We start from the raw sequence: 15,638 nt of genomic DNA on the forward strand, positions 1-15,638 counted from the left end.
TTAGTTTTGCGTGCTATGTTGTCAAATAAAACACGGTTTTGAGTTCAGACGCTTTGTAATCTCACAAAGGTCGAACACATCTATTTCTCAATTGTCTTACTACTACAATTTTTATGTTCTGTTGGCAGAGAAGATGCACGGGCAAAGCGGGCTGAGCGGAGGGGGTGTCTTATTAGAGCGTCAGTTGCAGTGATAGTTGCTTTAGTTATTCTAGGTGGTGTAATAGTAACCGTTTGGGTTACAACGAAAGAAGGTGAGTTTGTTTTGTAAATAGAAAGGAGGTTTTCTATATTTAACGGGGAGAAAAATATATTATCGAACGCCTGAATAGACGTCAGCTGTGTCTAGTTATTTCACTTATGACGCAACTGGTTTCTTATTTTGAATTTTGCGTGTGCGCGGCTGAACAGTTAATGACACGACATGTCAATGGCGCCAATAAATGACTAGCCATCCTATCGGAAGTTGATGTTCTATATATGTATATATAGGTTTAACACCGATTCTTTGGACATTTCTCCATAATAAAACACATAAAAGAAGCAATTGTTTCAATGTTGTTTTAATTGCCTAGATCGGGTACGTTATTGTCTTGCTTGGATAAGCTCTATGCTTCCCGGTGTTCTTCGTAAAACTAAAACATTGACATCGAGCCAGATATGTTATATGTGTAGAGCATATTTAGCTTTTCAGACTGGAATTTTCTCAGATGCATCAGTAATTAGTCAGCAAATTCTCTCTGTATTCAAATACCAGTTTTGCATATTTAACCTAATGGGTCATGGTGTAAGTTCGAGTTATTTATTTATTTATTTATTTTGTTGGGTTTAACGTCGCACCGACACAATTATAGGTCATATGGCGACTTTCCGGTTTTTATGGTGAAGAAAGACTCAAGGTGCTCCTCCGTGCATTATTTCATCACGAGCGGGCACCTGGATAGAACCACTGATCTTCGTGTAAGTTCGAGTCCTGACTCCAGTGTAAATAATATATGATCACAATAGCATCTCCGTACCGTAAAATGCCATACATCGCCACTCACAATTAAGATAATGTACGCATACTAAATATCGGCAATTTTCTTGCGATTACGCATTTGTTTTGTATGCGATTTCGGCATTCTCCAGTTGGTTGCAACATTAGCCGTCGCATAATGCCGAATTAGCATTAGGACGCATACTAAATATAGGCTATTTCTTTGCGATTACGCATTCTCTGTATGCGATTTCGGCCTTCACAAGCTGGTTGCTCGTATGCAGGCGGAGAATGCCGAATAACATTAGGTCATTGTGCGTAATCTCATATTGAATGCCGATAGTTATTAAGGTGCCATTACCTTAATCCAGTACTGATATCATTATTTATCTGCCATTTTGTTGGCGCAAAAACATGTTGTTTTTTCTCTTTTTTGGGGGGTGGGGGGGGGGGAGGGAGTGGGGGAAGGAGGGGGTGCTGCTGTTGGTTCTTTGAATTGTTTATTTTTATGTTTTTTGCACTGATTTTGACATTTTAGCGGCAGCGCAGTTGATAACGTTGTCGGGTCTGATTTATGCGTAAGCTATGGTTAAATAGAATGAAGTTTATTTTTAAACCACTATTGTATTTCAGAAGAAGCACAGACGAAAACAACAGATATTGATCGTGTTGATGAAGAAACAACAGGTATTTACTCAGGTGTGCATTGATAAATTATATATACTTTTTCACAAAAAATCTTATATATATAAACTTATCCTATCTATGAAATCAAACAATCTCTCAAAATGGCGGTTAATCTCTTTTGATCAGGTGCACATGAGATCTGAAAGAAAGTCTAACTTGTATACATGTGTCGTTTATATAATTTCAGGCTGCGGACCATTCAAACTGCCATATTCTGGATCAGGTCCAACTTTGATAGTTGGAGACACGTCTTCGTTTTATAGGACTGGCTGCAGCAAGAAGTTTTCTTATATTTTTTATTTAAAGCAGCAGTAAACTTTTACGTTAGTTATTCCACGATTTTTTGATAGAACTGCCATCACCAACACCATAAAATTACCATATCCATCCAAAGAGTAGTAACTCATTTCATTGTCAAATGTAATTAGAAAACAATTTAAATACATTAATATACGAAATGTTATAGAATTATTTATACCTTATACCCTCTGCATTCACCCCCCCCCCACCCCCACCACACACACGCACGCACGCACACACACACACACACAGTACATGCCTGTATTTATTTAGTGGAAACTTTAAAAACTTTTTTGTCAGAAATCAATTAGCCTGTTTCTAAATAATGTCAAAGATATTTTCGTTGTGTGAAGTTGTACCAAAACTATTTACCGCAAGCTGTAAAACTCAAGTGAGCGATCTAGGCCATTCTGGCCGCCCTCTCGTTTCTATGTTTATTTTTCAGAAATAAGTGGTAACTGCTGGACAAGAAAACAGTGCTACGATTGTCTTAAAGGCCCTAACAGGGACAGAGTCGGGAATCTCAACCATATACCTGTGTGCTGTCCGCATTGTGGGAGATACGGACTTACTCTGTCATGGTCCAGTTGTTACTGCAATAGCTAACAAGACTGAATTAATAGCTATTTCCAGAAATAACGTCAGTGCCAAAGGCGCTTAGTGATAATTTGTTTTTTTCTAAGCACATTGATTATTTACAATAACTTTTCGAAAAAAATAGAAAAATATTGACGTTTCCTGTTCCATTGTAACTTGAAGGAAAATAAAAATGAGTATATAATAGTACTACAATACATGTTTTATATTTCAGTACCCATTTTGCACAAGCTCGATGCAAATACAACAAGCAGTACTTCGACAATATCGGAGACTGCGCAAACCTTGTTTAATTTAACTTGTGCGGAATGGAATTATTATTAGAAATATTAACAGGAAACAATTAATGCGTATTTTTGTGTATATGTTGCACAATAATATAAACATTATGGTCACATAGAATAACCTTTAGCAATACCAGCACATCATTAGTTTCAACTGATGGACATTATTATTGTAACTATGTGGGTTTTCCGTTTCAGTTATTAGTATCACTACATCTTTTGTTTATGATACTATATCATTTAGTGACGGGGCGTTGAAGTCTCAAGCGTTTTAAATCTGATATCTTTTACTAAGGATATCTAAACCCTCTCTTACAGAGCACTGCCCAAACATTCAGAAAACCATCAGAAAGTGGGCATCAGTTGTGGTAATTATTTGAATTTGTTCTATGTAGAAAGATTAAGTTAGTCTTCACAGTTCTTTTTATGCGTAACTATAGGTGTAATCGGTGAATATCAAATGTATATTTGGGATTTTAATGAATAGATTTAGGTTATTTAATTTCATTAACTTACTATAGTAAATTACAAGGAATATTACAAAATCGTTTCATTAAGTAAAATATAAAAATAAAAAGATTAACTGCCGACTAGTTGTATCGCGAAAACATATATCAACTCATCCTTTCTGAAGGCTTACCGTTAGAAACATGTTTCTCAGTTGAAAGATGATTACTTTTTTAAAAATTATGATATGTATTCTAACCTAAGCCTTTAAGAAACAATGCATAGAACACCTTTCACATTTTCATACATTCTCGCCAGGCATACGTATGTTTTAACAACACTTAAAATGAAGTAAGACGACCCTCAGCATTTCTCTGAAGTAGTGAAAATGGAAGTACAAATGCTATATTATAAAACGAAAGTCGCAAAAGTATTGGTCTACATTTATGGTTCACTTGTAGGTATCACATTATGTGGAGTTCTTTATTTTCAATTATTTATTTATCTATTTATTCATTTGGCTAATGGGGAGTCATTTTTAGCTCTTTCTTACGATTTGAAAATATCAGGGATTGAGCACGACATAATGTTATATGAAAAAAATATTTGCGCGCGGAGAAACACAAATCCTACAGGGATCCGTAATACTAAGAACACGAGCATGTGCAGATATTTCGAAACCCTTCCGAAATCGTTCTTCATGCTGTTTTTTATGTAGTTTATACCTTGGGTTTCAGATAATTCTGTATTATAGAGCTACTGGCCTAAACTTTTCAGTAATATATTCAGTTCAAAATGACTTTCGTTTAATAAATGTCGATTCTACGGAAGCTTGAAATGCTCATCGGACGTTCAAACGCAAATACTTTACGTGTGGGGAAAGGATATTGGACAAATGTTAGTTTTCGTTTTTTTTTTTTTTTTGTTTTTTTTTGTTGGTTTTTTTTTTTTTTTTGTTGTTTTTTTTTTTTTGAGATTATTTAAGACCCATCTTACAGAGTTCGATCCATACGCATTTATTTGCTTTACTTCATATACCCTCGCCCGCTTCATCCCCCACTCCCCCCCCCCCCCTCCCCCGCCCCACCCACACACACACTCCAAACACAAATTTCCCTCCCTTCTTTAATATAAAAGTGTATTCAAAGCGGATTTTTATATAGTCCCTAAATTTGCGTTTGATAGATATTGGGACATTTCAAAAATATTAACCAAAGGTCAGTTTTAAAACAGCGCGTAGCTTCCGAATTCCTTTCCGTTTGTGTCAAATTCAATCAATACAGTGTATTATATAAACAATTTATACATGTACTTCCCGCACTTTAGATATTTAGCCATGGAAAGAATGAAAATGGTACATTGATAAATAAACGGAGAGGCGGAAATAGAGAATACCAGAGGCTTGTTGAATTGCTCAAACATCTTTAACGCATTCTGGACTGTTTTCACACGTGCAAGGAAAAATGGCGACCTTGAGTCAACCCCATTCACGGCGTCGATTTCACCAATCTCTCTAGCTTAAAACAAAGGCAGCTGTAGTATGATTCCGCAGGAGCAGTTAGTTTTAATGGTAGAAAATCTAATAGCTATTGAATTTACAGGAAGCACATTTCTAAACAATGTCGGAAGAAATGCCACATGCGATTCCAAATATTCAGATACTTAACCCGTGGAGTATATGCGAACAAACCATCCGTCTCTGGAACTCCCTCCCCACATCAGTCAAAGCTAGCCCCAGCCTCAGTATCTTTACAGAGAGGCTGGCGGCGGTCACTATGTTATTCTTCCATTCTGTCCTATTTTAACTGTAGCATACTGTCCTTTTATCTTTTACTTTTAATACTGTAATATACTAAATTTCTTTAACAACTGTTTCTCTGACAGCGCCGACCAGTCATAATCGGAAATCGATTGTTGGTTGTAACGATGTAAATGTAGATGTAGATGAACTTCGTTTGTTTAAGCGCATCCAAATACCTTTTGTATCGGTCTAGGTGTACACGTGAAACGACCTTAAAGATAAAAAGGAATTTGTATTACATTAATAATGACTCTAGTTTCTAAATAGGGCTTAAAAGTTAATAGTTATCATTGAGATACAATATATGTGCCGATAAATTGATAAACTTGATGAGTAAATAGATTATACACTTTATTTTCGGAAGTTATGAGGAAGTGTAATCATAGTTCATTGCAAACGTTAAAACTATAGATCCTTAATAGGTCATATTAAATATGTCAATAACTAGCCCCACGTATAACGATAACGTGATGTTTACAAACATGACTATACATAGATTTAAATTAAGCATAGGGAATTCAACATTTTTGTAATTTAGCTTTCGTCTAAATTACAAATGAGCTCAGAGGTAAAACGTACTGTATATGTTCAAAAGATATTTTGCCGTGTGGGTTCGAAACTCAGCGACGACAGGGCAGTTAATTTTGATTCCTTTTTTTTTCATCAGAAGTTTAGATTCTTTCATTTTCTCTAAGAAACAGCGGCAGAGAAATATCTGAAGCCGATATGGCAGATGAGAAAGGTTTAATATCATATCAAAGATGATATTAGTTAAATGAATGCACTAAAGTGAATATTGAACATAATGATATTATTATGCTTATAATATGCAAATACAAACAATCAAAAAAAATGAAGAATACGGGAACAGAGATGAAAACGGATAGGAGAAAGTAAAAAATATATATATATCTAAAAAAAACTCATGAGAATTCGAACTCATACAATTTCTTATTTTATCTGCATTTTACCAGACTGAGCTATTTTGTCATATATGTATTATACATTTAAAATTAAACAAACACGAATATTTTTATGTCAAGTAAGGTACAAGCAATACCAGTCAGGCCCGGATCCAGGACCGAGCTCATGGGTACCGTGATTTAATCATATTTTATTGCTTCTGAACACATAATACATAGCACATATACATAATAAGTAACAAAAGCAAATGGGTTGGGCTACAAGTTATTGCAACATTAGAAGTCAGCCCTTCCCAAGTGCGTAACATTAATAGCAAATGAAAAATGAACGAGTGTATTAGTTTAATTAAGCATTCCTTATACAAAGATATATGATAGTGATAATAACTACAAAGATAAAAAGATGAAGGAGAAGAAAAAGAAGAAGAAGAAGAAGGGAAATATTATAATGATGATATCAATGTAGTAACAAAATGATAACCCTAATAGTATTTATGATAATAATTACACGATGATGTAGTAACAAAATGATAACAATAATAGTATTTATGATAATAATTACACGATGATGTAGTAACAAAATGATAACAATAATAGTATTTATGATAATAATAACACAATGATAATTAATAAATTTTAGTATTAGTCAAGTTATGGTTGTAATCATTATAGCTGAGTTAGAGAAAAGAAAAAGAAATATATGCTGCTCTATATCCCCGAGTGTCTACCCAGTAATCACAAACATCCTGTCCCAAAGTAACGTAATAATGACAAGAGGACATAAGAAATACATTATGTACTGTCGAAACGTCTTGTATGTTTGATATAGTTTTGAACTTCTGTGAAAAGAGTAGTGTTATCTTCTATAGAAATATTATCATTGCCATATAAAAGCTTAATGACACTTAGTGGGTGAAATAATCTTGTTTTAGTAAAAAGTTTTCTTCTTTGATGTGAAAAACGAGTGCATTTAAAGAAATAGTGTTCTGCGTCTTCCGTTTCGGATCCGCAGTCGCAGTGTGGATTTTCTCTGATGTGATTATTAAACAAGTCGGCGTTTAGATTACTGCACTTGTTTCGTATCCTAGTGTCATGCGGTGACATTAGTGTTTAAAACTTTCAAATAATTTGTTTTAAAAAATGTTTAAAAATGGTTGTATATGTAAAAACTCGAACTTAGTCAATAATTTTAGAAGAACAAAAGAAATTTACATGCTGTCATTATAAAAATGTTTTATTTCTTACTAAACATTGATAAGATCTTGCAGTGTCAAACTAATTGCTATTATACGTCTGTTTATGGTCTTATTGCATTTTATTATATAATCTTAATATCTGTTTATGAGATAGTAATCTTTTGACACGCAAGGACAGAGGTACCTGGTCACGTAAAATCACGTGGAATCTCACTAGGTATCGCGGTATGCGAGATTTGTTGCTAGGGGACATGTAGGTTTCCTGCAATATTATTGGTTGATTTTATTGTTGTCATGAATATCATAAAAAGTCAATGATAACAGTGGGGAGAAGAATTTTACCTACGAAATAAGAAGGACATATACTTCTGTGTTTCATGTCGAGATATCCGACAAGATAGCTACAAAGTTTTAATTAATTTAGTTGTGTTTTTAGAAATTATTGTTGTTATGTGGACATCCATATATTGTTGTTGAAAACTGAATAAAAGAAGAAACAGAATCTGGATTTTGCTAATTCCCTCAATTATAAGCGGACTTAAGCTAAGCAAATAATAAATACTCGAAAAACTGAATTTGAGCTAAAAAAAAAAAAAAATCCCCAAAGAAATTTCACGTAACACGCGCAGCGATACACTTGGTGATAGAAACCGGGTACAAGGAACTTCTATGTTTGCTTGACTTTCTTGGTACCATCACAAAAGCGAGTCGTCTACACGTAAATATTTGGAACTCGGAATTCACAAACAGGTGGAGATAATTTTAACTTCAAAGATGAGTATTTATGGACATAAGCCGGAACTCCGTGAACAGAGCAAATGGATCATTAATAGGAATGACAAAACTAAACATAGTGTTGTTTGTACGCGGTGTGGACTTACTCATAAATTTGAAAAGTGTCGTGCACTGTCCGCTACGTGCAATAAATGTTTGGAACAAGGACATCTCGCTAGAACCTGCTCGGCAAAAAGAGTGCGGAATACCATCACAAAATCAGCAAGACAGCAAGTACGAGACAGGCTTCGAATGACAGAATTTGTGAACCGGAAACTAATGGAATTGGTATTTCCATTCCATGAGGAAGACGACATGTTCTTTGTAAGTTGCATTACGAATAAATCCCTGCTTAAATGTAATGGGTCGAGAAAACGACAATGTAATACTCTGAATGCTAGCACACTTGCGAAGCAAACGCAGGAGGAAATTGACAGAGTAAGACATTCCCTTGACGAGATCAGCCGAGAAAAGGAGGTATTCATCGCAGAAAATGAAAAGCTAAGGAATGCTGCAGCTGAGATGGAGTCCAGTGTAGCAGAATTGAAATTGGAACTGGCGTCTCGACGAAACGAGTCTCAGAAAGAAGACATCGAGGCGGTCAGACAATCATACAAGAAACAAGATGAGAATTTAGAGACACTCCTTCTCTGGTTACATGAAGATACAGGGAATCGCTTCATAGGATCGGCCAGTGAGCAACTTATGCAGTATTTCTACCATTACATATCCGTAAGACGGAATCACGAAGAACAGTTGAAGAAATTGACAGAAGCTGTGTCCGAGTTAGCAAAGAACATGAACGGTGTAAATGACCGAAACTGTAATACAAACAATGACAGAAGTACTGGCAAACAATGGAATTACAATAAAAGAGGACGTGGTTATTTCAGGAGTTAACAAATAGTGATAATTGGTGCGTCGACTTAAAATTACAAAGACTGGAATTTATAGTTGAAATGTATAAAAAAATCTTCCTTTCTGATAGCGGTGTTAAGATTTAAAAAAACTGATAATTTCTAAAAAAATATTAAAATAAACATACGTATATTATTTATATTTCATTTCACGGGAGTGAAAAAAAAATAGACGCGGGGGTGATGTCATGCGGTGACATTAGTGTTTAAAACTTTCAAATAATTTGTTTTAAAAAATGTTTAAAAATGGTTGTATATGTAAAAACTCGAACTTAGTCAATAATTTTAGAAGAACAAAAGAAATTTACATGCTGTCATTATAAAAATGTTTTATTTCTTACTAAACATTGATAAGACCTTGCAGTGTCAAACTAATTGCTATTATACGTCTGTTTATGGTCTTATTGCATTTTATTATATAATCTTAATATCTGTTTATGAGATAGTAATCTTTTGACACGCAAGGACAGAGGTACCTGGCCACGTAAAATCACGTGGAATCTCACTAGGTATCGCGGTATGCGAGATTTGTTGCTAGGGGACATGTAGGTTTCCTGCAATATTATTGGTTGATTTTATTGTTGTCATGAATATCATAAAAAGTCAATGATAACAGTGGGGAGAAGAATTTTACCTACGAAATAAGAAGGACATATACTTCTGTGTTTCATGTCGAGATATCCGACAAGATAGCTACAAAGTTTTAATTAATTTAGTTGTGTTTTTAGAAATTATTGTTGTTATGTGGACATCCATATATTGTTGTTGAAAACTGAATAAAAGAAGAAACAGAATCTGGATTTTGCTAATTCCCTCAATTATAAGCGGACTTAAGCTAAGCAAATAATAAATACTCGAAAAACTGAATTTGAGCTAAAAAAAAAAAAATCCCCAAAGAAACTTAACGTAACACGCGCAGCGTTACACTAGCGTGACACACAGAATATCGTCTGTCACCAATTAAGTAAAAAGTAGGGAATTGTGGAGGCTTGAAAATTTCTTTAAGTTTACTTTTGAAAGCCGAAAGAGTTGGTAGTTGACGAGTTTCAATGTTCAGATCATTCCATAATTTTATTGCAGAGGGAATAGTAGATTGGGAGTAAATTTCAATACGCCTAGCTAAAGTTTCAAAATCGGCATTGTTTCTCAAATTGTACTGGTTTGAGTCATTCACGATCGATGGAAATAAATCTAGTAAATATGTTGGAAGATCATCATGTTTTCCTTTGTATATTAAAATTAATTTTTGTATTTTTCTGCGGTCAGAAAGAGAAACCCATCCAATTTCGTTAAGAAGTCTTTCTATTGATACTGAACGCGTTAGCCCAGTAACAATACGCGCTGCTTCAAGTTGAATCTTTTCTAATTGATCTTTTTCATAATTCGCACAGTTATCCCAAACAACAGAGGCATATTCTAGAACTGGTCTCAAGTAAGCTATATAGATTTTGTTTAAGGTGTGCCTTCTAAGTTTAAATTTCAGCGCTCTCATAGATCCTAGAATTTTTGCTGCCGACTTTACAATATTAGATATATGTTCGTGCCAAGATCCATCTTTAGAGAGTGTTATGCCAAGATGTTTGTGATAATCGACAAAATTTAACTGAGTATTTTCAAACAATAGATTTGGACATTGTCTACGCGCGAGGGAAAAGAACATAGCTTCTGTTTTTGTAGGATTAAATGTAACCAGCCATTGTTTTGACCATTCTGATATTTTTATAAGGTCAGAATTTAGAGAAAGTTCAATTTCGTGTATATCGGAAGACGAAGCGGCTAGAGAACTATCATCTGCAAATAATCGTGTCGTACTTATAAGTGAATCTGCGATGTCGTTAACGTATATTAGAAAGAAAGAGGACCTAACACTGAGCCTTGAGGAACACCAGCTTTAAGCTCTTTAGAGTCTGAGAAAGAGGAATTAACGAAAACTTTTTGGCTGCGATTTGAAAGATAGTGAGTAATCCAGTCAATTAGTTTGCCTGAAAAGCCATGTTGTCTAAGTTTAAAAATAAGACCCTTATGCCAAACTCTATCAAATGCTTTTGATATATCACAAAAGACTATACATGTTGCTTTTTTTTCGTCAAAAGATTTGCAGATTTGGTTATAAATATCTATGAGTTGAAAAACTGTGGAATGTCCTGGTAGAAACCCTGATTGACTTTTGTATATTAAATTGTTTGACATTAAAAAATTGTGCATGTATTTAAAAATAACACGTTCCATAACTTTACCTACACAACTGATTAAAGAGATTGGTCTATAATTAGATGGGGTGTTTCTTTCTCCTTTTTTGAAAAGTGGCATAACATTAGCTTGTTTCCAACAGTTTGGGTAAATGCCTTCTTGTACGGACCTGTTAAATAGAATAGTAAGTGGTTTTTTAACTGTGGATGCTGTTCCTTTTAACATACGATGGCTTATTTCGTCGGGTCCAGATGCTTTGTTTAATTGCAGGTTAGAAATAACATCAAATATATCTTGTTCTGAAATTGTTATATCATTTAGCAAAGAGTCTGTCTTGGCAATGAAAGATGGAAGAGAAACATTCGAATCATCTAAATTTGAAATAGACACAAAATAATTATTCAGAGTATTTGCCTTTTCAGTATCAGACACAGAAAAACTTTGGTCATTATTTATAAGAGTTGGGATAATGTTACTTCCTTTTGAGTTTTCTTTGACTAACATTTTAACAATTTTCCAATATTGACGCGGGTCTGTGTTGGTGAGGTCATTCAAGGTAAATTCTATATTACTGTAAAATAGCTCTTTTGCATGTTTTATCATATTATTTACTTTTTTGCGTGTACATTTATATTTGTGCCAATCAGAATCCTTTCCGGAACGAATTGCGGTGGTTTTCAGCCGATCACGTTGTCGCGAGGTTTTACGTATTTCTGAATTGTACCAAGGCTTGTCGTTAGGACGGACAGTAACAAAAGATGATGGTATACATGTTTTTGCTAATTCTAGAAATTTGCTAACAAAGGAGTCGCAGGCGTTATTAAGAGTATTGTCGTATAAAAAGGACCACTCAGTTGTTTGTATCAGATTATTAAACATTTCAAAATCGGCGCGTTTATAATTCCATACTTTTCTTTTAAAAGGTATATTACGTTGAAGGTTAATTTCAATATGTACATATGAACCGTAATGATCGCTTATATAATTTTCTGTTTTCAAAATACCGGCCTGAAACACCGAAATGCCATTTGAAACGGCTATAGGATCGATTAAGGTACTAGAGTTATTTGAGACGCGAGTTGCTTCTGTAATAAAATTAGTCATGTTATATATCATGAGCAAGTCGTTTAATTTTGTATTGGTGTCACTAAGTTGATTTTCATTTACATCTCCAACAAGAACAATGTTATTTGATATTTCGGTAGCTTTATCAATACATACAGCCAATCTGTCCCAAAAATCAACAGTATAATGAGGATGTCTGTAAATAGTGCCAATAAGAAAAGTATTGTTACGATCTTTAATTTCTATCCAAAGAGATTCAGGTAATATATTTTCTAATTCTAATATTCTTTTTGGCCTCAAAAAGGATGAAAGGTAGACTAGATATCCCCCAGAATAAGAGGTGTTGTCTTTACGAAACATTGTATCAAAACCTTCTAATTGTAAACTGTCGTTATTTACTTCGGCACACAAATGAGTTTCAGTGAAGCATAAAATATCGAAATCTAAGAAATTATCTGAAATATATTCTAATTTATGTCGTATGCTACGTATATTTTGATGGAGTATTGATAAACAGTGATTCGAGTTCTCATCCGGACCAGGGTTCAACTCAACATCTCCTGATAATAGTAACAATTTAATTAGGGTCAGTATATAATAGATATTGGAATAAAATACTTCTAGAGTTGTATTACAACCGTTAAAGTAAGGTGTGTGATTATTTTCTGTGTGCGAAAGAACTAGAAAAATGTCAAAACATACTAAATATGTAATAACGAAATTGATGTATGGCCTGAACTGCAGTACGGTAACGATTATTAATCTCAGATATTGTAAGCTTCTTGTTACAAAAGCATTTACAGATTTAAATGGGTAATATATAAAATTCAATTTCGCAATCCTTAGTCCTCTACAGTTAAATAGCCCCACCGCCGCTCTCCAAGAAGTTAAGTCATTACCTATTGGGGAATAAAATCACGTCATTGATCAAGGAGAGAGACCACAGGGCTATTTCATGCGTGTGTAATCTGGGCAAGGTGAATGAAAGAAAGTCAGAGCAGACACTCAACAGAAGGGAGCAGCAAAGATAAACAAACATCGGTAGCATCTCATATACAAAAGAGGAAACTACACACACAAAATATATATATATATACATGTTTACAATTTCCAACAGGATCAACACATTTAAGAAAATAAAGTTACACAAATCATTGGAACACAAACAAATTAATAGACAAACAAAAATAACTGACACAGTGACTATGATAGATATACCCAAAAAGGAGTTATAAGACAGTCGAGCTTCATTATCATTAATAAGTTTTGCAAATCAATCATTTTGTGATAACAAAGATCTTACAACACAAAAAAAAAACGTAGTAAGAAAATATTTACTTTTTAACTAAGTATATTATTCAAGAATGAAATAGGGATAAAGTCCGTACTGTTGGCAAGAAAACAAGTAGACTTTGCTGACAGACAAAAACAAAAAAGATATAGCTGGAAATAACGGCTGCAGCTATTTCACTAACAAACTACATGACAAATTTCAAGCTTCATGATATAACAAAATTCAAGTTTTTACAAGAGAGATAAACCATATAGATCTCTTTAGGGTTATTCCCCGTAGACAGTGTATACCGCTACTGTCAAAAATAGCTATTGTTATAGAGTAATGTTAAAACCGGAAAATACCCGTTGCGATATAGATTGTAAACTAAATATATTATTCTTCTTAATTAGTATTATCATGTGATTTTAGGCAGTGTACCTCAAGTGCCTAGAAATTTGCTTTGCTTGGCGCTGCGAGTGTAATAAACGGCAGCTATAATAAATAAATTGTGCATACACATAACTTACATAACAAGATATCAATTTTGATACGCATGAAGTTAGTACTACTGACTCTTGTAACTATTTTATACAGACAAAAAACATCGGCATTTTCATAAAAAGTACTCATACGACAGTTTCGAAACTCAGCCGTACCAATTTCTAGAAACAGCTCAAATTCATTTTTGAAAATAAGACAATATAGATTTCACCTTTATTTTTGTCGACCATTATTCGACGGCGTTTGTTTACAGTTTAATGACCTTTGACAAAGGTTGTCCGCCTGTTTATTAGCGATTGATACATATCTGGCTATAGGTGGACTGCATGTGATTACAGGATTAACCATTCAATAAATACATAATAAATACACGCAAAATGAACATCATACACCCCTACGTTTTGGTAATAGAAAATCTTTACTATTTTACCCAACAGGTAAATGACCTTTGTGTGGCAGGTCAGTTTATGAAGTAGACATTTCAAAGAATAATTTGACATCAGTGTATCAACTTTAAAAATGATCTAATTCATTACACTTACGCGCAATTATTAAAAAAAAAAACTATCGTTATGTGTATTTGACAATATCTGGCAACAAAAACAATCCTGTCAATGTACTAAAAACTTCAGAAGACGGACCAAATTACATATAAAATGTGGAAAGCGTGCGGGAATACGAGTATTTATCTTTATTACGCGGTTTATAGTAATGTATTGCAAAGTGTTATATTAAAGACTGGTAAAAAGAAAAAAAAATCAAATAATAAATAACTCATGAAGCTAAACGGTAAAAAAAACATAAATGGTGGAATAAAGTGTTACAAGTAAAATAATAGGATGGATTATAACTTGTGTCGTCTGCTAGGATTAACAGAAGACAGGTGATATCACATCGTCATGTAAGTAGATTTAGATCTATCAGCTTATTGAATTTATTCATGCACTAAATAACTATGACACAGTAGGTCAGAAAGTAGTACACTTTTGTTGATAAACATTGATGATGTGACAGTTCAGTTCAGTCTTTTTTAAACGTTTTTATCCTCCTGTATAGCTTCAATCACTGACATGTCTTTAATGTGAATAACTCGATTAGAGACTGGCAACGAAGCAAAAACTTTGCAACCAGCAATCCAAGTCTTTGAAAGTTGTTTTGCTCGGACAAGCTGCCTAGCTTCGTAGCTGAGTTTCTCTCGGAAACGGGTTAAATTTTCTTGGACGAATATTCCATCGCCGATTCTTTTCCGTGCTGCGTACACCCTTTGTCTAGCCTTGGAATTAGTAAACTTCACTATGACAGTACGATTTGTAATTCCCTTTGGCTTTCCTACCCTATGGCACTTATCTATGTCATTACTTGTGAGTTCGATACCCACGTCGCTGGCATGTTTTATCACTTTCGCCTCAACATCCTCTGATGCAGTGTGGGTGTCTCCTGGTATGCCGGAGATGTTAAGGCACATTCTTCTACCATATTGTTCTAGTTCGTCTAGTTCAAGTTGTGTGGCCTTCAAGCTCGTGGAAAGTTCCATGTTAGATCTTTGGAGAGAAGATATTTTCTCGTGCAGTTTTGCAGTTTCAATTTCACATAGCTTTTTAATTTCCAGCTGAAGTTCATTTTTAATTTCTCTCACAAGGTCATATTTAATTTGTTCCACAATTGTTGCACCAATCTCTTTTAAATCTTCTTTAGAGAAAGT

At 34.2% G+C, this 15,638-nt stretch overlaps 1 protein-coding gene across 8 annotated transcripts in view; it reads left to right on the forward strand.

The window, feature by feature from the left end:
- The window catches only part of LOC123566183 (uncharacterized), a 53,092-nt gene that overhangs the window by 14,513 nt on the left and 22,941 nt on the right, over nucleotides 1-15,638 (forward strand). For 4 of the 8 annotated variants that reach the window (XM_053519675.1, XM_053519677.1, XM_053519676.1 and 1 more), the window contains 4 exons: nucleotides 129-253; nucleotides 1,612-1,677; nucleotides 1,853-1,939; nucleotides 2,411-2,749. In XM_053519675.1, coding sequence (XP_053375650.1) covers nucleotides 129-253; nucleotides 1,612-1,677; nucleotides 1,853-1,939; nucleotides 2,411-2,571 — 439 coding nt within the window. In that variant the 3' untranslated portion in view covers nucleotides 2,572-2,749. Of the gene's footprint in view, nucleotides 1-128; nucleotides 254-1,611; nucleotides 1,678-1,852; nucleotides 1,940-2,410; nucleotides 2,750-15,638 lie in introns of those variants that run through there. The other 4 variants (XR_008366452.1, XR_008366454.1, XM_053519679.1 and 1 more) reach the window with 3 other exon arrangements.

The sequence above is a fragment of the Mercenaria mercenaria genome, chromosome 12, assembly GCF_021730395.1.
Source record: "Mercenaria mercenaria strain notata chromosome 12, MADL_Memer_1, whole genome shotgun sequence".
NCBI classification, from domain to species: domain Eukaryota; kingdom Metazoa; phylum Mollusca; class Bivalvia; order Venerida; family Veneridae; genus Mercenaria; species Mercenaria mercenaria.